This window comes from Mauremys mutica, chromosome 2, assembly GCF_020497125.1.
Source record: "Mauremys mutica isolate MM-2020 ecotype Southern chromosome 2, ASM2049712v1, whole genome shotgun sequence".
Lineage (NCBI taxonomy): Eukaryota > Metazoa > Chordata > Testudines > Geoemydidae > Mauremys > Mauremys mutica.
Genome location: NC_059073.1, coordinates 110,924,337 through 110,949,499, shown reverse-complemented (window position 1 = coordinate 110,949,499; position 25,163 = coordinate 110,924,337). Strand labels below are relative to the sequence as shown.

Genomic DNA, 25,163 nt, shown 5'->3' with positions numbered 1-25,163 from the left:
CCTTTTTTCTCCCTCCTAAGCATATCCCAGTTCTGTATTAGGTTTGATATAGAAGAACATGTGCTGATGAATAGCAGTTGGAATTTGGGCTCCATCTAAGTTATTCATGAATAAGAACACTTGCTCATCCTCTAGGATCTAGTTTCTGTGTCTCCATTTCAGGGCTCCATATTTCTCTCTCGCCTACAAGCATCATCTGTCTCTGTCTTGAGGATCTCTTTACAATATCCATCTCTTTCTGCTTCCAGCACCAAACTGAGCCCAAAGAGTGATTACAGGCTACTAGAATATGACTTAGATCATAAACCTATTTAGCGCCAGTATTTTTAAGACCATGCTCAATTTACATCCTTTTAATTAGAGCCCAGCAATGCAAACGCAATAACTAGGTTCAACAGAAGCAGCAAAGAATCCTGTGGCACCTTATAGACTAACAGATGTTTTGCAGCATGAGCTTTCGTGGGTGAATGCCCACTTCTTCGGATGCAAGTAGTGGAAATTTCCAGGGGCAGGTATATATAAGCAAGCAAGAAGCAAACTAGAGATAACGAGGTTAGATCAATCAGGGAGGATGAAGCCCTGTTCTAGCAGTTGAGGTGTGAAAACCAAGGAAGGAGAAACTGGTTCTGTGATTGGCAAGCCATTCACAGTCTTTGTTTAATCCTGAGCTGATGGTGTCAAATTTGCAGATGAACTGGAGCTCAGCAGTTTCTCTTTGAAGCCTGGTCCTGAAGTTTTTTTGCTGCAGGATGGCCACCTTAAGATCTGCTATTGTGTGGCCAGGGAGGTTGAAGTGTTCTCCTACAGGTTTTTGTATATTGCCATTCCTAATGTCTGATTTGTGTCCATTTATCCTTTTCCTTAGAGACTGTCCAGTTTGGCCGATGTACATAGCAGAGGGGCATTGCTGGCATATATTACATTGGTGGACGTGCAGGTGAATGAACCGGTGATGATGTGGCTGATCTGGTTAGGTCCTGTGATGGTGTTGCTGGTGTAGATATGTGGGCAGAGTTGGCATCGAGGTTTGTTGCATGGATTGGTTCCTGAGCTAGAGTTACTATGGTGCGGTGTGCAGTTGCTGGTGAGAATATGCTTCAGGTTGGCAGGTTGTCTGTGGGCGAGGACTGGCCTGCCACCCAAGGCCTGTGAAAGTGTGGGATCATTGTCCAAGATGGGTTGTAGATCCTGTAGGTTCAACAGATTTTCCAGTATTGTGCATTAATGATCTGATTCTCTACTGCCTTGCATATCATGCAGCAATTTACACTTGTGCAAATGGTGCATGAATTGCTAACTAAATGAGAATTCTCCACTTATTTATACCGGTGGTAGCCTTTTACATTGATTTGGCACAGATGTAAATGACAACAAACTTGCAAGGCAATGGAGAATCTGATCCTAAATCTGTAATCTGCAAAGAAATTAGGGAAGACCGAACGCACTGTATTTATAAGGCTATTTCCAAGGCCAATAAAAGTTCCTTTCAGCGTGTATTAAAAAAGGCAGATCTTACAGAACCATAAATCCACTACTGGGTTATCCATATCACATTGGTATGCTGAGCTAAGTGAGCTGGCTAGTCTGGAGAGAATAACACAGCAGAGAAAAAGTTGTTTAAATGATTTCCAAGACATCTGCTCACTCATTTTGCTATGCAGCTCTTGGACAAAATTCATGCAGCAAGGTTGCTTGCTTGTAATTCAACATTTTGAAGAGAACAATACAATTTTAACTCAGGAAACTTATCCGAGGTCATCTCAAACCCACATGAACATTTTTCAGTAGAAGTGAAACCCCAGGGTTCAAGTTTTAATCATGATGATGACTCTAAGGATGGACTATGACAGGAGAACAATGGTTTATATACTAGCAAGAATACAGTAAGAAGGTAGTCAGGATCAGCATTAGAGTTAAGCAGCTTTTGCTCCATGAAGTGCTGAAAAACCCCAATGTGATATATAGCATGCATCGAACACTGAGTGAGATAAGGAGTATGGAACAGAGACGCAGGGCCTGAATAGAGAACCCGTTGCAAGTAGCATCAAATGCAAACCAGGCAGTAGGCCAGCTGTCGAACTTCTTATTTATTTTTGATGGACTTGGGATGTAAACTAACCTATTTGAAAATGTTTACTCTGATCCACCAAGCCCAGTGCTTCCAAAAACTTTACCGGTTCTGCAAGCATTTGCATTGATGCATTTCTGGGACTTAAGTGCAAGTGACACATAATTTACTAAAATACTTTTTCTATATTCCCCTTACATATAAACATCTCTCAATATGTACAAAAAGCTTTAAAAAGGTAGATTCTCATCCCAAGTATGTACCCAGGAGGGTCAGGCAGGATGGTAAATCCAGGCCACTGCCTGTGACCCTCAGGGCCGGTGCAAGGAAGTTTTGCGCCCTAGGCAAAACTTCCACCTTGCACCCCCCAAGCCCTGCAGCAGCTCCCCGCCCTGAGGCACCTCCCCCCCCCCACGGCAGCTCCCCCACCTGCCCTGAGGCGCCCCCCCCCCACGGCAGCTCCCCACCCCCTGGCCCAGGGAGCTGTGCGGTACCTCCCCACCCCAGCTCACCTCTGCGCCGCGTCCTCCCCGAGCACGCTGCCCCCGCTCTAATTCTCCTCCCAGGCTTACGGCACCAAACAGCTGATTGGTGCCGCAAGCCTGGGAGGCGGGAGAATTAGAGCGGGGGCAGCGTGTTTGGGGAGGACGCGGAGCAGAGGTGAGAAGCCCTGTGGCAGCTCCCCTCCCCCTGCCCTGAGGCACCCCCGGGGCAGCTCCCCACCCCCTGGCCCGGGGAGCCGTGCAGCACCTCCCCACCCCAGCTCACCTCTGCTCCGCGTCCTCGAGCACGCTGCCCCTGCTCTAATTCTCCTCCCAGGCTTGTGGCGCCAAACAGCTGATTGGCGCTGCAAGCCTGGGAGGCGGGAGAAGCGAAGCAGTGACTGCGCAGTGGAACCCCCGGGCTGCCGGCGGCGCACTGACCCAGCTGGGCTGGGCTGGGCTGCCGGCGGTGGTTCAGATTCCCTCTCCCTCCCAGCGCAGCAGCCGCTGAAACGGCTTTAAAAATTTGGGGGGGGCGCCGCTTTTTGGTGCCCCCAAATCTTGGCGCCCTAGGCAACCGCCTAGTTCGCCTAAATGGTAGCACCGGCCCTGGTGACCCTGCAGCCATGCTGCTATATTTAGCATGCTAGATCAAGCCGAGAGCATATGCATGCCTATCCATGCTGGTAGACATACATATGTCTATCCAGAGGCCTGGATCAGTCCTATGTACTTACATCCTCCCTTTCTAGCACCACGCAGGCGCTAAGGGCTGCAGTGGGGAGAGATGCCTCCCCGCAAGCCCCGGACTTGCTGTGGTGCCCCTCCCCATCCCCAAACCTGCCACAGCTGAGGGACAGGCACCCCTCCCCAGGCCCCAACCCAGCCCAGCCTGGACCTGCCGTGGCCTGGGGACAGGCGCCACCAACTCAGTCCAGCCCCAGACCTGCTGCGGCCAGGGGACAGGCACCTCTCTCCCAGCACAGACGCAGCCCAGCCTGGACCTGCTGTGGCCGGGGGATACGTGTCTCTCCTCCCCCAGCCCAGGTGCTGTTGTGGGAAGACAGAACTAGGGGGGAGGGAGTCCTCTCTCTCCTCACTGTAGCCCCGGGGAGCCCCATTGCACCTCAAACCCCTCATCCCCAGCCCCACCCCAGAGCCCGCACCCCCAGCCAGAGCCCTCACCCCCAACACCCCAAACCTGAGCCCCTCATCCCTGATCCCTCCCCAGAGCCTGCACTCCAACCCTCTGCCCCAGCCCTGAGCCCCCTCCCACACTCCAAACCCCTCAGCCCCACCCCCACCACATGAATTTTGTTAGGTGCACCAATGTGGAGGTGATGTGTGACACATCACCTCCACTTGGGTGCACATAACAAAATTAATTCCGCACATGGGTGGAAAAAATTAGAGGGAACACTGGTGGGGCCAGCTGCAGCAGCCCTGTCAGTGCAGCAAATTTGGAGTCTTACTGCCAAGAAGCAAAAGGTGAGGATCTGATGGGTATCCAGAAACCATACAGGGACACAGGGCCTCTGTAAGGATTCACCTTGTCTTCCTGCTTATTGGCTGGTTTTTGAGCTAGGACCTTTCTTATTTCCACAAATGTCACCCCCTCTCTGACAGAAGAATGCCAAGGAAACTTTGCAAGGAGAACGTCCTAGTTCCTGTATGGGCTGAGTAGGGGTTTGATCTAGCTATGTAGGAATAGATACACCACACCACAGAAATGTCACAGCAAGTTCTTAAATAAAAAGATATAATACTGAACAACAGAACAAAAAAATGACAAAAAATAAACCAATTTAGGGATGAATCCTGCTCCCATTGAAATAAATGGGAATTTTTAGCATGGATTTCAATAGCAGCCGCATCTGAACCATACTGTGTTTGTAAAATGCGAGACTGAGAGATGTGATTAGTTCCCGCCATACGTGTAATGATCTTTCACTTTGCTTCATGGGACACAGGCTCATTCTCCCCAGATTTTCATACTTCCCCCCCATTAATAAGGCCACACACTGACAAAAAACAGTTTGTTTATTCAGACCAATCTCAGTAATCCATCTCTTCTCCAAAAGAAATCACCAAATAAACTTTCCCATGAAATAGACATTATATTAAAAGGCTGTTGGGAATTCGGGGGGGGTTGGGGAAAGAGGAAAGGAGGTTGGTGGAGGGGAGAAAAGCAAAATCAGTCAGTCAAGAAAAATAAAGTGAAACTGTTTACATTCTTCAGTTTTGGTTTCTTACATTTTTCTCCCCGTAGTAAGGATTCTGCAGAATTTGAATTTGTTCTGATACAAAAATTAAAATAAAATAAATGTGGTAGACTCTTTGTTCACTTACACTTCAGACAGATGAGGAAAATCAACAGTATGTAAGGGAACTGCTTCATTTCTAAATGATTCTGAGAAAACCAACTTAGAAAACATTTAAAGATATATAACAGAATTATTTGGTGCATGTTTTCATGTGTTCCTTTAAGAGGTCCTCGCTGACTATATTTAGTTTTTAAACTTACATAGCACTTTTCATCCTGTTCTCTCAAAGCGCTGTGTAAACATTAACAGAACCTCACAACACTCCTGTGAGGTAGGTAAGTATTATTATCCCCATTTTACAGATGGGGAAACTGAAACATAGAAAGGTTGAGTGACTTGCCTAAGATCAAGCAGTGAGTCAGAAGCAGAGCTGCTGATTCTCAGTCCCTTGATCATATCACAACCCTTCTCTTGTATAGTACTCTTTTACTTTTATTTTTAATGAATTGTTATCCTTGTGTGAACAAAATTCCTACTTGCCAATACATAATATTATGAGGAACAAGTTGATCTATTCCCAACCCTTCCTCCAGCTTTTGATCAGTGACTGACAGTTTTAAAGCACTAAATCTGCAAGGTTTCCTTATTTCTACATTATATTGATCATAAAAGTATCACGGCAAAACATATCACTCCAAAGCTGCAGGGTACTGCTGAACATCAGTCACATCCCAATTATCTCTGTGTCTCAGGCCTGGTCTACACCTAAAACTTAGCTCAACCTATGTCACTCAAAGGTATGAAAAATCCACACCCTTGAGACGTAGTTAAAATGACTTAAGCCCTGGTGTAGACACCACTATGTTGACAGCAGCATTCTTCTGTCAACCTAGCTACTGCCTCTCAAGGGGCCGTTTTCACCACAGCAATGGAAAAACCTCTTCCGTTGCTGTAGCAAGTACCTACACTACAGCACAGAGGGTTAGCTGCAGTGCTGTAGCTGTGCCACTGGAGCACTTGTAGTGTAGACGTAGCCTCGGCTAGAGAAGTTTTAATCTGCATATTGTAGGATATTCTGATTTTTCCTTTTATATATATATATATATTATATTTTAGTTTGGCCAATCCAGTGGCTGATGTTCACAGAAATCTACCTGAGTGATTTCCAAGTGGCTAATTTTCCCTCACACCAGCAGGTGTCACTCAGAGCGATTAGGAGTCTCCAAGCTGCTGAACTCAGGCAGCAGGTCTCTTCTTCAAAACCACATGGGAAGCACTTTCATCCTGTGCTATGGCCCTCCTCCTCCTGTTGGAGTAAATGCCAACAGTCTCAGGAGCCAAGGTTCTGTGGTTCTACACCCCGGAGCCAACTCTGGCCATAGTAGCCAGGATAGGAAGCCAACGACTCAGCAGCCTAGAGCACCAGTCTGCTAAGCTGCTGATCTGACTCTTGCTAGGTTTTTTTTTAATGATTATTTTCTTAATCTGAAAATTTTTGTTTATCAAATGTACATTTCTGTAAAAGATCAAAAACATCTGTACATGTGAAAAAATTAAATATATAAAAACACGCCATAAAAATAGACCCTGTATTTACAAAATCAAAAGCACTGCTCCTCAAGCCTGTAATTCTTTGTTACTGGGTCATCTGGAATACAGTCGACCAAGCTCCAGTCTGTCCTTTCCAGAGCATTTTAAATTAAGCAATAACAATGCCATTGTCTTTTTATTTTCTCCCTTTTGTTTTTGGTATGACACTTCTCTTCCCAGTATCAGTGTTTTTTCTTTGAGGTATCATTTTTCTTTCTTGTTTTTAACAGAGTTGTGTGTGACTTGATTCTGAAGCTGCCTCATGGTGTGGTCTCGAGGTTTGATTGGTAGGACCAGCAGCAGCAGGAGGCTTAGAACGTGCATGTGAAAGTACATTGACCTAGAAACGAAAAGAGAAAGAGAGAACATGCTTGTTAGTAACATATGAACGCTGCAAATTGTATTAGTTCAGCACTACAACCAGCTCCGTCAAGATTCAAGAGGTTTAGACATAAAACAGAGCACTTGATAGTCTTATATATGACAGGCTTTTATGCCCTGGGATTTTACAGCAGTATGTCACACTATACTATGGAGACATCCAAACCCACTGAAGTCAATGGAAGTTGGGCATTGATTTCAACAGGGCCAGTATTTTCCCATATATTGTTACTAGACAAGGGGCCAACCCGAGAACCCTTTTCCAAATCCCTAGCCCCAAACTTTGACAATTCAGGTGAAATGGACTCAGAGGTGAACTACCCATGATTATGGTTTGAGAAACCCAAATGTGGCCTTCTCAGCCTATCTCCCACTGTTAAAGAATATACTGGGATACATTTTCAGAAAGCTTCCCTTTTGAGCAAGCACAGCTTGTGCCTGAAAAAATGGCACCAGCAACTGAAGGGCAGAAGAGCTTCCAGCCAAACTTTTGGTTGCTTATCTGAAATTAATTAAAACACTGAACATTTTTTTAGGTTTGCTCATCATTAATACAATATAATAATCATAATAAAATACATCATAATTAGAGAGAGAATGGCACCATGTAAAATAAAATAAAAACCTCTTCCATATATTTACTGCTATAACTGATAGTGTTCAGGGTGAGCAGCTGGAAAAAGGGACACCTGTTTTGGTGGCCCATAGAGGAAGGCCAGGGAGCTGTGCATGGGTCCAGCACCTGACCACTTAGGCATATCCTGGAACGACCTAACTTTTCAGTGCCCCTGCTATGCTCCTTCCCTCATAATTCTAAAATCCCTGTAAGGTGCCTGAAACCACAGACGTGTCCACAATGTCCTACTCCAAAGGCACACACTCACCTTGCACTTAGCTCAGTCGCCTTCTTTGAAAATCCCATGAATTCATACATTACCTTCCTGTGCTGAGTCAGTGAAACACACAGAAATGTGTAGGTACCATCTATGGTCATAGCTGTGCTAAACTTAAACTGACAGTTTTTCCTTCGCAGGTATTGGCATGGTAACAGCAATCTCTTTACAAGTATTTATTAACAGAACTTAAGTTAAGATGTTGGTGTTTTGTCACCTCAAATGGCCTTTGCTGGCAAAAAGGGCAACATTTTGCCCTTTGAGCAAATTCTTAAGTGTCCATGAGTTTGTCACATTCAATATTTGTACACTGAGATAGCCCTTATCTTTTTTTATTTGTTGCCGTTGCTAAAGACAGAACAATGAGACATTAAAATGGTAGCTGGGACTGAATCTTGCCAGCGCTCGTACAAGCTTCAGATTGGTGTTGGCATTTTAATAGTTGTGTTTAAGTAAGGAGAAAACTTAGCTAAACATTTTCATTTTTTTAAAAAAAGGACAGCATTCAAAATCCCTCAAACAGACTCACCCACAGCTGCTCTTTTGACTAACAGTTTTCAGTCTTTTATGACAAAGTAATGGAATGTCTCTTTTTTCAGCCAAAAACTGTTATTCTGTGTTTGACAAGGTTTACCAAAAAAGGGAAGAAAAGTAAAGTAAAGACTTAGTCAAGTCTTTCTTTTCAATTCATTTTATGCTTCACTATATGTAATCTTCAGAACCACCCCTTTATCTCATTTTTAAAATACAGAAGTAACTGCACATAAAATAAGAGTGCAAAGCAACAAAATGATTTTAATACACAACGAATCAGCCATCTATCTTCTTTATCTCCTGCTGATCAATTCAGAATCCCTTCTCATGAGCATTTTACAACTGGAAGTTAGTTGTTTTCTCACCTAGACATTTCCCAATATAAGGTTAATTTTGTTCCTACCCACCCCATCCTCTGGTCTTGGTAATAATTGGCACTGGGATGCTTTGAACACAGCAGCAGACACATGGAAAGTCAGGTCAAATAAGAATTTAAAAAAAAACTAAACTAAACTGAGAAAAAAAAGGAAAATTATTCTAGCATGATTAAATGAATTCATCGAGTTCTACAGATGAAATCACTCCTCATGTTATTAAATAACCTGCTTGGATTCCCTCCAAATGATGGCAAAATTCTAATCAGCTTCCATTACAGGCTGGTTTATTAAACAAAGCCCAATGGTTACAGGTCTACAGTATACAGGTTTAAGAGTTAAAAGGAGGAAACTTACTTGTATAACTTAATCGTGGGCTCAACAGCCAGCATAACAAAAGGTGCAACAGTATAGCAGACAGCCAGTTGAGTGACAAACCACGTGACAATGTCATAGATCACCTTGAGTGGCTTTGAAGAGAGGAAGTAATGTCTGTAATTGTTCCTCACCTACAAATCAAGGAGAAGGGGATTAACAAAACCCCCAAAATTTCTTAGTAAACACATGCGGACTCACTTCACATCTATTAAACTCCTCATCCATTATTATTTGTATTACAGTGATACCTAGAGGCCTCAACATACCACATACTTATGCTCCAAAGAGTTTACGGTTTGGATACACAAGCCAGAATAAAAGTGGGAGAGGAAATAGAGGCACGCAAATGCCCAAATGACATGCCCAAGGTCCCACAGCAGGTCAGTGATAGAACTGGGAATAGATCCCAGATCTCCTGTGTTCTATAACCAGGGGATCAGGCTGTCTCTCGTATGGGCATCTATGGGCAATTTTGTTCTTTTCGGATGAATCGGACCACTTTATTTGTTTTAATCTGTGGAATGCATCCTCATAGGAAAGGTGCAAATTAGGTGCAAAATATTATTGTGGTACAGTATTATGGTAACTGTTACTGATTGCCAGCTTTGTTCACTTGTCAAACTGATATGGATATATACCCAAGGTCAGACTATGAGTAAAAGTGATGGTGCTCTCCAATCTTTTCACAGTGGATGTTTCCACTAGAATGACGAGCACGGATATAGTTACTAATGCTGGAAAATTTAAATTGTCATCATTAGGATCCAAAGTTAACACTCTTCTGCAAAGAATGAAGCCAGTTCAGAGTTCTCAGACATACTATTTTGTGTGATCTATCTGCAGATTTAGATGCACTGGGGACCCATTCAGAATTCTTTTTTTGCAACCATAAAGGGCAGAAGCTTTTGTTTTGTTAAAAATGAAAGTACATATTGTGTAGAAACTAGTGTGGTCTACAAAGACATGTCTATGCAGCCTGAAACCAACTGTTGGCTCAATCCAATCTATGAGGTCTGTACTTTACACAGAATTATCACAATACACAGATGAGATAGAGGCTCTTTCTATCTGACCAGGTCAATTATGAGACAAATGAACCTATGTGCAAAGTGTGTGATGGACCACTAGCATTTTGCACGGCCCCTCACCGCTCTCTATGACTGTAGCCAAGTCCAGCATCACAATACCTGCTATGCTGAATCAATAAGAGCAATGGCTGGTTGTAATTAAAGGAAGCACCTACAATTATTGCAGTGCAGATCAACATTTCAGTGAGGATCATCTCAAAGGAAAAAGGTATTACGTGGATTCATCCCTCGTGTACAGTCAACGGCATTATGCCAGGGATGAAAATGGTTCAGTATGTCTAAGGGTACATAAACACCTAGCAGTGAAAGCTTTACAGTAATCTCATACAAGTCTCTGAAGAGAACAATAAAGGCTACGTACTGCTCTGGATGCTAATGTCATAAGGATTCCGGTAACGAATGTAAAGTAATATCCAGGATAGACACCATGCCACAGTGCTGACAGGATAAATGTTAAGGCTGTGGGGTACCATGGAGCCCTGTCATAGCAAACACTGGGAAGAAATGAAACAAACAGAAAACAGCAGATTGAACAAGTAACAAATATTCATTGCACTGCAGATCTCCTTGAATCATAAAGATCCCATTCTGATCTCCTTCATATATCAGAGACCCAGTCCTGCAAACCTTCATTTACGTGAGGGTCAATTGAATTACTTGCACGAGTAAGGCATTCTCTCATGACTTAATTAATTATTATGGAATTTAAACCAATATATATAGCCATGGTAAATGAGAACTCACCTTATGCCATATTATTTATGCCCTCTCTATATATAATATGGCATAAGGCGGGTTCTCATTTACCATGCCAGCATTTTCCCATCTGGAACTCTGTATGTATCCTGAGAAACTTGACGGATATTCAAGAGTGGGTGGGAGGATGAAAGCAACATACCCACACTTCCTTTTCTATTTCAATATTCTTTAGGCAGAATACTATACCGCCACTGCCCGTACCCTACATCACAGAGAGCCAGTCCCTTAGCTAGTGTAAATCAATGGACCTATGCTGATTTACACTAGCAGCTAAGGAAGCCGTAGGTGAATGGTTCCGTGTGCGTAGTTCAGAAACACAGCAACAGGACCCTAAGAATCTTGCAACATCTGCGTTTTAACTCAACATGCAACGGTCCTAAGAAATGATCATGGTAGTTTATTTACTCAAAAACATTATGTTTACTTCACTCACAAAGAACAATAGAAACAGATTTTTCAGATCTGTATTTTTACACCAAATACAGTTAGGACAAACATTATAAAAACTCTTGTATTTTGAGGGTCACATCAATTGACCTGAACTGGACTTTTCACAAACCAAAGGCATTGTTTTCACAGTATCCAGAGACAGGACTGAGCTAAAAAATTTGGATTCATATTATTATTTACACTGAGTCATAGTGATGACAGTCTGAAATCAAATTTCCTAGTGTTGGACAAAATTTACTTTCTGCATCTCAAGTTGGCATACTATAAAGACAGATTTAAATTGGCACCTGAAGTATGGGGTGACTGGTGCCTCTGCAACAGATTATATTGAGGCTATGAAGTCTGAATCAGGACCAAGGTTTCCCAAAGTTCCAATTGGAGAAAGAGTTTACACCCACTTCAGGCCCATCTCCAATAATAATTAATCGATTTCAAGTGCAAAGGAGAGAGAGGGAAAATATGATAAACTCCTAGCAAAATAATACAGATGGGTAACAAAAACAAAATATGGACAGTGAGAGGTGCTATAAAAATGTTATGTAGGAAGACCTGTATAGCTCACTCATGGCTTCGCTGCTCATGAGCAAATGTGGTCATTCCAAACATGTAGCAATAAAAACTTCAGAGCACCAAAAACATAATAGCACACAAGTTCTTACAGACACAGGGATAAATGAAAGAGACTGAGAGGCTGTTGTATACTTATCAGATTCACCCGTTAGAATTACTAGCCAACATTACCACCTAAAAGTAACTGCGTCTCACCAGCAACTGACTGTTTTACCATTCTTACCGCTTTAGCCAGGCAGCTGTCTGAATGTTCCAGTTTTCAATGTACATTTTGAAACTTGTTGCAGTCTAAGAGAGAGAGAAGATAGTTAACATCTCACACTGGATTTGAAATGTACAGGACAATGCCAATCTCTACCTGGATTTTAAACTGAAGAGGTTTACATGCAGTATGCTAGCAGTAGTAGCTAGCTACAGTCAAGGTTGTGTCAACATTTCCATTATAAACATGTTTTGGGGTTTCTAACTCAGCCATAAGAACTTACCCATGGCTGACACTTGCCACTCACTTTTTATTATAAAGTGTTTGGCTATCTTTCTAATTATGGAAAAAGCCAAAAAAGGTTTTCTAACTTCAGATATTCATGCCACCCCCAACCCTTCAACTTACAAACAACTGCTTTTTAATCTTTAAACCTTGCAGTCCATTAGGTGGGCTGGAAATCCCTAGAGTGCTATGAAAACAAAAGGTTTCTAAAAGAAATGCATTATTGGGAGCAGGGGGACACGTAAACGAACTTGTTCTCAAGAAACAATGGAAAGTATTTTTAGTACATGAACTTAGGGCCAAATCTTCAGCCCAGAGTGCAGCTTGAGAAACTAAGCTGGGCCATAGGGAGATACCAATGGGGAAAGGGGAGGCAAGTCCATAGAGCAGTTACATAACCACTCTGCAGTGACTACGTCAACTCTCATGGTTGGAGGACCACAGGGTTCCAACACCAGAACTTCTAGACCTGCTCAGTTCTACCTCTGCCCATGCCCTGGCCCCACTTGTCCTCTGCTTGCTATCTGAGATAGCTGGACTCCATACTACTCAGTGGATGAGTAACAGCAGTGCAACTCCCCAGTGATGCATTGGATTCACATCAGTTCTGTTGCCTGGGGTCCATTTGCTGCATTGTCTGGGTCTGCGCCAGATTTGTCCATTATTGCGCACATTGCAACATGTTTAGCACCTCTGCCCTATTGCACTTTATCGTGTCAATAATCAAACATTTCCTAAATTACACATCGACAGTTGGCTGCAAAATTTCCAGAAATGTTCACAGGTCTCCAGAGAATCTCAATGTGAAGTAAGAATGCAATAATTAAGAGATTCTCCAAATGTACTGTGATCCATTAAATCACAGTGTATCCCAAGGAGCCTTCTACAATCTATCAGGTCACCAATACACACTTTAATTAGAGCACCTAAGTCAACATTGCCATGAGACCATAGAACAGCAAAACAACCTATAGTGGAAATTAAACAGCCAGAAACCATATTAGAATGGGTTTAAGGTAAAGAGACAAGTTAGGGAAAGCCAGGATATTCAGAGTTAAGACTGAAAAAGTCCAACTGTAACTCACCTTCTTGCGATTACATGTCACAGAGCTTTCCAAACAATGGGTGATCTAATATACCAAACAGGCTGCCATACTTAACTCAGCAAAACTGGCTGAGTTAAGCATGGCGTTTCAGCTTTGCTTTGTCATTTAGGTTCATGTCACAACTTGGAGCTTATTTATTTACTGTAGTTTCCTTGTGGCTTACTGTAATGAGAAGTGTACCCTTAAGGGAAACTCACTCCAGAAACAACTCTCCAAGTGAATTTTGGCTCATTTTAAGGTGTGCTATATTCTCCATCCAGTTTTTCCTTTGTAATAAGTTGATAACCTAACACCCTGAACAAACTTTGAAGGTTTTCTTTGTTAATAAAAAGCACCAAAGAAGTCTCTTTAGAGGTGCATTCAAGCAATTAACAGTAAAGTGCAGCCCAAACTAAAAGGCGTGACAGTCTCCCTTAGAAGTAATCTGACAGCACCAATGAAAATGCTGTGAGGTGGTTCTCAACATGGGCTCTCCAAGGGAACTGTTGCTTTCTAGCTGTAAACATAAATCACATGAGGAGGTGGCTTTCTGAACCAGAGCTTCATAGATCCCAAGGCCAAAAGGGACCAATGCGATCATTAAATCTGTCATCCTGTAGAACACAAGCCATAGAATTTCCCCAAAATAATTCCTAGAGCAGATCTTTTAGAAAAACATCCAGTCTTGATTTAAAAATTGTCAGTGATGGAGAATGTACCATGCCCCTGGTAAATTGTTCCAATGGTTAAGTACTCTCACCGTAAAAAATGTATGCCTTATTTTCAGCCTCAATTTGTCTAGCTTCAATTTCCAGCCATGGAGCATTATATCTTTCTCTGCTAGACTGAAGAGCCCATTGTTAAATATTTGTTCCCCATGTAGATACTTATAGACTTTAATGAAGTCACCCCTTAACCTTCGCTTTGTTACGCTAAAGGTATGTTTTCTAAACCTTTAATCATTCTTGTGGCTCTTCTCTGAACCCTCTCCAATTTATCAACACCCTTCTTGAATTGTGGGTACAAGAAATGGACACAGTGTTCCAGCAGCAGTTGTACCAATGCCAGTAGAAGGTCAAAGGGCTCTTCCAAAGCTCACAAGGTCTTCTAAGAGAGTCAAGGGAAGTGTGAACTGGAGTAAGGCAGGAGAGAGGCCAAAAAGAAGTACTTGAGTGCTTTTGCACCTCAGTCCAAAATACTGGAGGTTAGAGCAACCTTCATCAGTATTTTATGGGTTAAATTAAAATAGCCCTAATTGACAAATGCAACTTAATTGCATTATAGTTCCACTTAGAGAAAGGAACTGTATTTCCTTGTTTCTATCAATGTTGTCCTTTTTCACTTGGCAAGCACTGATTTTTTTCCCTCTGCGTTTCCAAGAGAGCAGCCAGTCAAGCTGGCTGTCAACATGGAATGCTCTCTGACAGGGTTCTCCTCAAACCTTCTGTTACAGATATTGCAGCCACATGCAGTATCTTTTGGGGACTACTGTATTAACTTCATGAAGGTTATATGGATCATTGTGAGCTAGGGAGTGTATTCCACTCCATGCAGGAAGGTTACAAAAGCTCCTCCAGAAACTAAAAACACTGGGGCACAATTACTGCAGTTCTTGGAACTATAAATAGCTCCAGAGAAATACCACCCCCTGGGGTGGTTTGCATATACTGGTTCAGACAGGTGCCAGAGGCAAGGAGACACAGAAAGGGCCTTTGATGTAAAAGGCTGAGTTTATCCTGACAGAAGAGCCTTGTTTTTGATTCAACAAACAGACATGAGCCTTTTGTCCAAAGGGGAACCTGCCCTGCTGAGGGGTTGGAAGGATTCTGACCTGTCAGACTCCTCCTGGGTACACTTGGTATGCATTAGACCTTTTTATGTTTTCATTCTTAAATAAATAAATAAATGTACTCTGCTGTGAAGGATCTATCTGCAACATATAATCCCTAGCCATAGCCCTTGGAGGGAAAGCAAGTGTGGGGGCTGGGCTTTTGGTCAGACCTGCTGGAGAGAATCCAGGACTGCTATCCTAAATCCCTGGTCAGAAGGGAGATGGATGTGGGCTCCTGCCGAGAGAGAGGTTCTGGCTACAGCCTGAGCCCTGAGAGGGCATTCTTTGGGCAGACCTTAGAGGGGATCAATGATGAAGTTACCTCAAATCTTTGATGCCTTCCACACATACTTAGTCTTTCATTGTGCCTAAAAGACTTCACAGCACTTCCTAATTGACAGTCTGCTACCTGCACTGAGTGTATTTTCACCTGGCCATGACCAAATGGTGCAACCGCAGCCATATTTAGCAATCGGCTCAAATGCAGAAGTGCTTTACGCACGTAAGTGGCTCTTACTATTTGACATGTACTGTATAGTAGTGCCTAAAAGAATCTCTCAGGAGAGGGTTTCCACGGTGATAGGTGACATACAAATATTCAGGAAGATGCTGTCCTGGCCCTGAAGAGCTCACAGTCCCATTAAAGGCAAGGTGCAACTAGTGAGCATTACAAACCAAAGGCAAGAAGGGAAAGGGAGGACTAGTAATGAGAGGACACTTATTTAGACTAACATCAAGCACAATTAGGTGCCTCCTGAATCATTTATCTCTTCCCCCCCCCCAGCCCTCAAGTCAGCAGCTTATAAAAAAATAGCTTTTTAAACTTTCCTAATAAACCACAATCCCATGGGTTAATATTTAACCCTGCCTGCCCCACTCTGGGGGAAAAAAATGAGCCTGAGCCTTATGGCCTCCCATCATTTCATACCTCCCTCCATCCACCAGGGCCTCTCCGTGGAACTCTTCCTACAGGTTGTGCTGTTAGAGGAGTATTCTCCATAAGGAAAGCCAGACCAGACAGCACCAGTTCAAAGGGAAGTTCAAAATGGAAATGAGGCTGTGGCATCACAAGGGTCCTGGAGCTGATATGGCCTCATTGCTCCTACGCTGCCAAGGAAGTGCCCTCTCCAGCCACTCCCCCACAGCCAATATGTCCCAGAGAGGGGAAGGGTGCATGAGGTCTACACGATAGGAGAATGGGTTAAAGTACTGGGGAACTCACAGCTCCTCTTGGCTCAGCAACATTCCTCCCCAGCTCCCCCTCCTCTCTGACTGGCACAGTGAGCACTCCCATTCCTGTTTTCAATCTATTTTAGATTCCCCTCTCAGGTCCTGGGGGCAAAGGGGGAAGCTGTGTGCATTTCCATCTGCAGTTGGCTGCAAGTGCTTCTACACGTGAGCTGTGCACCCACCGTGGATGCTGCAAAAAAGGAGCAAGGAAAAACACTCCAAGAGTGACGGATGCAAGCTCAGGCAAGGGTTAAGACAAGCACAAAAAAGGGAAGATGAAATGGAGAGGGTATAGTGATGGTCTCAACTTTTCCACTGAGAATTATAGGGGGCCCTAAAATGTAGAGATGAATTACCAGAATCTGTCTTTTGATAGACCACGAAGCTACAATGCAGTTAACTCATTGGTTTCTTCTGCTTTTCGTTCTAAAATAATAAATAATGGATTGTAGATGGAGAGCACCTGTTATTGTATGAAAATTAAATCTGTAGAAGGAGAAATTGGTAATGGCCTATTCCAGTCTCCTAGACATTGTCTCATGCCATTGGCACTCAGAAGATATTTATCCTAGGTGACAAACTAACAGGAAATCTGTTGGTCACACTTTATAGGAAGGGTACCTTTATCAATATCTTGTAAGGGACTAATGGATGCTAAAAGCATGCCACTGGCATGAGAAAGATGTTACAGATGTTCTGAGAAACAGTGTGGTCTAATGGATAGGGAACTGAACCAGGTAATTAGACTATTTCTGGCTCTGTCACTGACATATTCTGTGACTTTGGGCAGGTCTCATAGACTTTAAGGGACTATTATGATCATCTAGTCTGACCTCCTGCACAATGCAGGCCACAGAATCTCACGCACTCCTGTAACAAACCCCCTAACCTATGTCTGAGTTACTGAAGTCCTCAAATCGTGGTTTGAAGACCTCAAGGTGCAGAGAATCTTCCAGCAAGTGACCCATGCCCCACACTGCAGAGGAAGGTGAAAAACCTCCAGGGCCTCTGCCAATCTGCCCTGGAGGAAAATTCCTTCCCGACCCCAAATATGGCAATCAGGTCACCTCACTGTTCTGTATATGTTTCCTCTTCTGCCCTTTGTCTGTCTTTGCCATTTAGAACATATGCTCTTTGGGGCCTGGACTGTCTCCTACTGTGTATTTGTACATCACCTAGCACAGACGAGCCCTAATCTCAGGTGGGTCCTCTACCTGCTATTGCCATACAAATACTAAAAATAGTAATAACAGATTGTTATAAGCACATAAATAGAAGATGCTATCATGGTTATGGATCATTGTTGTAAGCAATCTATTGACCTGCTGAACTCTACAATAATTACTAGTTTATTAAAACGTTGTTTATTAGCTCTTTAGAAACTATTTACAAATGTAACCTTCCTATGAAGTGTGACCAATACAATTTATCTGTTCAAAACATAAAATTCACTCTAATTCTAGACACACCTTTGGAAGAGAAAAATGTATCCTTGTTACTACTGAGCCACATCATAATTGTCACTCTATAATTATACCAAGATTTTGTTTCTTTTAACTCACCTCAATGTTCCATATATTTAAGTTGGATAGCAGGTCCCAATGGAAATTGCCTTGATCATCAACACCACTGAATCCATAGCCAGCTGCATTGTTGACTGCGTCAGCTGTAACATCAATGCAAACTATTCAAATTAGACTGTGGCAGGCATCATTTTTTTTTACATGTCTGTAGGACACTGAACACAATGATAATGCTCAATAAACAATAATAAGAAAATTCTTAGGGTGAAAAAAAATCTAGTAAAGGACGATGAACAGAAAGGGTTTTTCTAATCATTATGAAACTAAAACGTACATACAACATGGTTGCATTAAAATTAGAGCTGGCAAGTGATTAAAAAAATTAACCATGATTAATTGCGCTGTTAAACAATAATAGAATACCATTTATTTAAATATTTTTGGATGTTCCCCACATTTTCAAGTATATTGATTTCAATTTCAACACAGAATACAAAGTATACAGTGCTCATTTTATATTTATTTTTATTATAAATATTTGCACTGTAAAAATAAAAGAAATGGTATTTTTTCAATTAACTTAATACAAGTACTGTAGTGCAATCTCTTTATCATGAAAGTAGAACTTAATAATAATAATAATTGGAGAATGTAGAATTATGCACAAAAAATAACTGCATTCAAAAATAAAACAATGTCAAACTATAGCGCCTCCCAGTTCACTCAGTCCTACTTCTTGTTCAGCCAATTGCTCAAACAAGTTTGTTTATATGTGCAGGAGATAATGCTGCTCGATTCTTGTTTACAATGTCACCCAAAAGTGAGAACAGGTGTTTGCATCGCACTCTTGTAGCTGGTGGTGTACAATATTTATGTGCCAGATGCGCTAAAGATTCATATTTCCCTTCATGCTTCAACCATCATTCCAGAGGACATGCATCTATGCTGCTGATGGGTTCTGCTCAATAACAATCCAAAGCAGTGCGGACCGAGGTATGTTCAATGTCATCATCTGAGTCAGATGCCACCGGAAGAAGGTTGATTTTCTTTTTTTGGTGGTTCGGATTCTGTAGTTTCTGCATCAGAGTGTTGCTTTTTTAAGACTTCTGAAAGCATGCTCCACACCTCGTCCCTCTCAGATTTTGGAAGGCACTTCAGATTCTTAAACCTGGGGTCAAGTGCTGTAGCTATCTTTAGAAATCTCACATTGTTACCTTCCTTGTGTTTTGTCAGATCTGCAGTGAAAGTGTTCTTAAAACAAACAACATGTGCTGGGTCATCATCCGAGATTGCTATAACATGAAATATACAGAAGAATGCGGGTAAAACACAGAGCAGGAGACAAGTAGTTCAGTCACAAATTTAATTAACACATTTTTAATGAGCGTATCAGCATGGAAGCATGTCCTCCAGAATGATGACCAAAGCATGAAGGGGCATACGAATGTTTAGCATATCTGGCATGTAAATACTTTGCGATGCTGGCTACAAAAGTGCCATGCAAATGCCTGTTCGCACTTTCGGGTAAACAAGAATCGGGCAGCATTATCTCCTACACATGTAAACAAACTTGTTTGTCTGAGCGATTGGCTGAACAAGAAGTAGGACTGAGTAGACTTGTAGGCTCTAAAGTTTGACCTTGTTTTGTTTTTGAGTTCAGTTATATAACAAAAAAAATCTACATTTGTAAGTTGCACTTTCATGACAGAGACTGCACTACAGTACTTGTATGAGGTGAATTGAAAAATACTATTTCTTTTATCATTTTTACAGTGCAAATATTTGTAGTAAACATAATACAAAGTGAGCGCTATACACTTTGAATTCTATGTTGTAACTGAAATCAATATATTTGAAAATGTATACAAACATCTAAAATATTTAATAATTTTCAATTGGTATTCTATTGTTTAACAGTGTGATTTAAATTGTGATTAATTTTTTTAATCACGATTACTTTTTTTGAGTTAATCACTTGAGTTAACTGCGATTAATCAACAGCCCTAATTAAAAAGTATCAATATTTGCCACATGGTTGTATCTGTGATACTGCGCTAGTTCCTTGTACTTGTGGGGGGAAATACTGACGTGTCTCAAATTCAATTTTCTGTTTTTTATTAAGATTTAGTCAAAGTTAAATTTTAGCTATGACTTTTGAACACCCCATGTACAAAGTTCCGTGCTGATCTCACAACTCACTTAATACCAGTCTGTCTCTGCACATCAAATACTGAGATGTACAAATAACTTACGTTGCAGGGGCAAATAATTGCAAGAGCAAAAATGGAGGCCTGGTTCATGTCAGGTTGGCCTCTCACCCAGCCCATTTTCACACACTATGCTCTTCCTAGAAGACTCATTGTTCTTCCTTATTCAGGAAGCCCAGTGGAATCCCATGGGCCGCAGCCCTTGCTGTGTTCTTTCCCTCGGAGCCAATCAGGGTTCTGTCTTGCTCTGGAACGCCTCTGATAATTGGGTCTGGATTTCAAGGATCCTGCTTTTAATCTGCCTCTGTCAAAAGCCCTTTCTCTGTGCATACTGAGACGACAGGAGGGACTCATTACCTCTAGGTCTTTAAATACAGGCAAGCCTATAAATATTGGAAGGAAAAAACAAAAGTATAAACACTGCTAGATTTTTCCGCCTAGTTCCATTATAAATGACAAACCTGATCAAGAAAACTGAAGATAAAGCTGAGCTTTTCATTTTTATTAAATGAAGTCAGCATTTCTGTCTCGGGATTCAAAATTGGTCTTGGTCTCTCTTACAAAGTGTTATGAGATTAGGTACAAATTCAGGGATAACCCTGAAGTACAACTCAGGGATGCAGTCTAATCTAAAAGCAGTATTCTAACCAGAAAAATATGGACCTTTCCCTTAACCTTCCACTTCACTGACAAGCTGCTGGAAACAGAGGCTTCCAAGTCTTGATTTCTGATCCTAACAATCTAAAAACAACCCTGCTTGTTGTTATACTTCTTTTTATTGAACAAGAAAGTGTCTGCTACTAGATTGATAACAAGTGCTCACTGCTGGTGCCAGATTGCTAGAACTAAATAAGAAAATTTATATTTAGTCCCTTCTATCCTTAATGTCTACTACTGTTCGGGCTTTCTGCGTGCTACAATACCATAGGCCCAAATCATGAGATGCAACTAGGGTGACCAGATGAGAGAGATGAAATATCGGGACACGGGGGTTGGGGGTGGGGGATTGCCGGCAGCAGGGCCGGCTCCAGGGGTTTTGCCGTGCCAAGCAGCCAAAAAAAAAAAAAAAAGAAGCCGCGAAAGCGATCTGCGGCAATTCAGCGGGAGGTCCTTTGCTCTGACTGGGGGACCCTCCGCCGAATAGCTGGACCTGCCGCCCCTCTCCGGAGTAGCCGCCCCAAGCACCTGCTTGCTAAGCTGGTGCCTGGAGCCGGCCCTGGCCAGCAGAGAAAAAAAAAAGCCACCAGAGCATAGGAAAAATTAGTGGGGGCTGAGCACCCACCGGCAGCTCCCCTCCCCGCCCCTCACTGCACCAGCTCACCTCCACCTCTCCCATACAGCTCATTTGCACAAGCCTGGGAGGGAGGGAGGGAGGGAGGAGGAAGAATGCGGAGTCCTTGGGCAAGAGGCGGGGCCAGGGCGGGGATTTGGCGAGGGATCCAATGGGGCAGGGAGGGGGTGGAGTCAGGTGGAGCCGGGGCTGAGTTGGGGGCATGAGCCCCCTCTGCCTGTGCACCGGAGTGCAAAATATCGGGACAATTCGCGTCCCAACCGAACATTGGCTGCCGGCTGTGTGTTAAGTATGTTTGCAGGAAGGTCAAATATGTCCCTCCACAGGCTGTGGGGTGGACATGGCTGTAGACAATGGCTGAAGTAGCCTCTTTGCTGCCAATGTATTCACAGAGCCAAGAACTGGAGGATCTTTACAGGCATAAATCTTCCGGCCCTATCCTGCTCTTTATGCTGCAGCAAGGGAACCCCTTGAAGAACTGTGCTCCATGCAGTAGGGAATCAACTCCTACACATACACGTCAAACTGCACTGCTACTTCTTGATCCCAACAAAATGCTGAGACTTTTAGTCTCCACAGGCTGCACCGCCTAATTAAAGGCAAAGGTGGACATTCCAGTGTCTGATATTATAACAGGTCTGTTAGCCCCAATGCAGAAGTGGTTTGGATGCAGCATAAAGTACTCTGGAGCGCAGAAGAATTGCCACCTTTCAGTTCTCAAATTACTGGTAAAATCCTAGACCTACTGAAATCTAATGGGAGGATTGCCATTAACTTTAGTGGGGTCAGAATTTAACCCTATTTGGTTAGTTGCTATCAGATTGTGGAATTCAGGTCTAAATGTTTTTTACTAATAAGTATTTTAAGCCTTAGTCAAATTTACAGCTAAGTTCCAGTGCTTAATGCTACCAACCAGAGTGCTTGAATTTTCTATCTTTTTATGAATCCGGAGGAATTCTGCAGTGTGCCTCACACAATAGCATGACTGTCCTTTTCTGGAAACAGCAACTGCTTATCGGCAGTTTTATTAAATGATTATATAATGCCCTATTCCACACAACAGACAGCTTAACTGAAAAGGGTGGGGAGGAATCATGCCATTTTGTTGCTTGGATCTGCAACATAGATAAAAGAAGCCTCGCCCACCACTAGACAGAGCATGCTTTCCCAAAACTCACAAGATCTTTCCACAGTCTCCAAGATTACGTCACGTCATAAATCCAAAGGCAGTCTCTCTAATAATGTTTCTACTTTATACCCACATTTTTCCAGCTTTCTAATAACCTAAACCTATATCCAACTAAAATAAATTATTTCTCTGAATGATTTCTTATCCCAAAGCCATTTCTATTACACATATACCAATCCCAACTGTTTGCTTCCACTTATTACTTTCCTGCACTTTATCACAGCCTCCTAATCTGAATGCTCACAGTCCCTTTTCTATCCCCTTCCATGATGCTCCTCTCCCAGTTCCAGGAATTTGTGCCTCTGTGTAGCAGATTTTGGTGATCTTCTCTATTCAGCAAACGCAGTCTTTCTCACCCTTCCCTTTCAGTAAAGAAAAGTACATATGGGGATGGGTGAAATGGAGTGTTAGTTTGAAGTTATTTTTGGACACCAATCAAATTAATTCTCAATATTAAATAAATTGATAGCCAAAGAAACACATTCCCCACTCTAGAATCCAAGCCATTTACTACTTTCTTTTTTATAGGCCTTTCTGGCCTGCTCCCTTCTGGGAATGTTTGATTCTCTTTTTCCTTACAGAAGTGTTTTAGATCCCCCTATCTCCTCCTAAGATTTCATCCCTCCCATTCAACACACCATTATACATCCTTTCAACCATCCCACATTTCCTTTCTGTGTGTCCTGCCTCATTTCCATATATATACCTAGTAGCAACACTGAAAGATCTTGTCTGTGTGCTTCCTGTGGCCCACTAGAAGCTGAGAATGAAACCCACTGACATCAGTCCCACTTGGGAGCTATTGTTCTAGTCAATGCTGCTGAAAAGGAGGTTGTTTATATCCAAAACACGGAGAAAGATGGTATCCATTTTTCAGGGGGAAAATAAGAACCCTTATTTCAAGTTCTCATCTCAGTTTAACAGGTTTAACTATCAATACATTCGAAGAGTTGGTAGACAGTGATCTCAATATAATGGTGTTTACATTGCTGCACTGGGATATGAGAGTTATTTTAATATTTTGCAACGCAGGCTATTTTTCTTGGGTGAACAGTCAGAAAATCCCTTTGCTTTTACTCTGCCTGGGATCTGCCCACTAGTCCTGAAGGCTAATGTCATTTAATAAAAGGAAGCAGTATGTGGTTTACAACCAAAATTTAGGTTTTGTTAAAGGAAACAATTTTAGGTGCGTGAATTGGAAGGAGGGGGGTCTTCTGTGGGCAGTTTACATAAAATTTAATATAACTGTTTTTTATTTCTTTTTAAAATATCATTGGAAATATGGTTTGGTTTCAAACATGCCCTAGCTGTGTTTGCACTTCAATAGGGTAGCATGAAATAAGGTTGTAAAAGAACAAGCAAAAACAAATGGTCTATTTTCATTATCCAAGAGTAAAGTGGGGGTGGGGGACAATTTAGCAGTGAAATAGTAAGGATGTTTTACACTTATAAAGTTCTTTCCATCTGAGCATCTCAGTGAGCTTCACTTCAGCTAATTCATTTAGCTTCCAAACACTGGTGTGAGGTGGACAAGAATATGACCTCCCCGCCTTTTACATATAAGGAAATTTAGCCACAGTAATAAGAGATTGATTTTAAAAGGTTGAAGACCAAGGTCTGTACAAATTCTTTGGCTGCACAAATTGGTCTAAATATGCACCAAATGCCCAATTTATAGTAACAACTGGTGTGCACAAAGACATGCAGACAATGGGTCTCAACCTTCTGAATAATCATGAGTGACTTGCTCAAGCTTATACAAGAAGTCTCAAGTAGAGCTGGGAACAGAGTCCTCTTGAGTCCAAGTCCAATGCCTGACATACAGGATCAATCTTCCTCACCCTAATTGTTGGAAAGTAAATTGTATTAGATGCTTTCCAATATAACAACTTACGGTGTTACTAGTAACACAGAGAGATTCTTAAAAGCCTTGTATTTTTAGATGTTTAGAGTAGCTACACACTAAAAGCCACTCAAGGTTTGCAAGTGTATTCAGATACTGTTTCGCAGCTATTGTTTGCCCCTATTATTTCCTTCTCTCAGTGTTACCTGATATTTCCCTCTTTGCTGAATTTTCTCTTAATAAAGACAAAATTGGAAGCAATACATTGAATATAGCCTTGCAAAACTGTTACAAGTAGAACATCGGAGTTACGAACACCAGAGTTACTACTGACTGGTCAACCACACACCTCATTTGGAACTGGAAGTACGCAATCAGGCAGAAGAAGAGACCAAAAAAAAAAGCTAATACAGTACAGTACTGGGTTAAAAATAAACTACAAAAAAAAAAGGGAAAGTGTAAAAAAAAATATTTGACAATATAAGGAAACTGTTTCTGTGCTTGTTTCATTTAAATTAAGATGGTTAAAAGCAGCATTTTTCTTATGCACAGTAAAGTTTCAAAGCTGTATTAAGTCAAAGTTCAGTTTTAAACTTTTGAAAGAACCATAATGTTTTGTTCAGAGTTACGAACATTTCAGAGTTAT

General features: G+C 42.1%; 1 protein-coding gene across 3 annotated transcripts in view; it reads right to left on the bottom strand.

Annotated features, from left to right (window-relative positions):
• Positions 1 to 4,573: 4,573 nt before the first annotated feature.
• MBOAT1 (membrane bound O-acyltransferase domain containing 1) overlaps positions 4,574 to 25,163 on the bottom strand; it is an 82,347-nt gene continuing 61,757 nt past the window's right edge. For all 3 annotated transcript variants that reach the window (XM_045002801.1, XM_045002800.1, XM_045002802.1), the window contains 5 exons: positions 18,027 to 18,130; positions 12,055 to 12,119; positions 10,414 to 10,546; positions 8,944 to 9,095; positions 4,574 to 6,744 (listed from right to left, as the gene is read on the bottom strand). In XM_045002801.1, the coding sequence (XP_044858736.1) occupies positions 6,609 to 6,744; positions 8,944 to 9,095; positions 10,414 to 10,546; positions 12,055 to 12,119; positions 18,027 to 18,130 (590 nt within the window). In that variant the 3' untranslated portion in view covers positions 4,574 to 6,608. The remainder of the gene's footprint in view (positions 6,745 to 8,943; positions 9,096 to 10,413; positions 10,547 to 12,054; positions 12,120 to 18,026; positions 18,131 to 25,163) is intronic.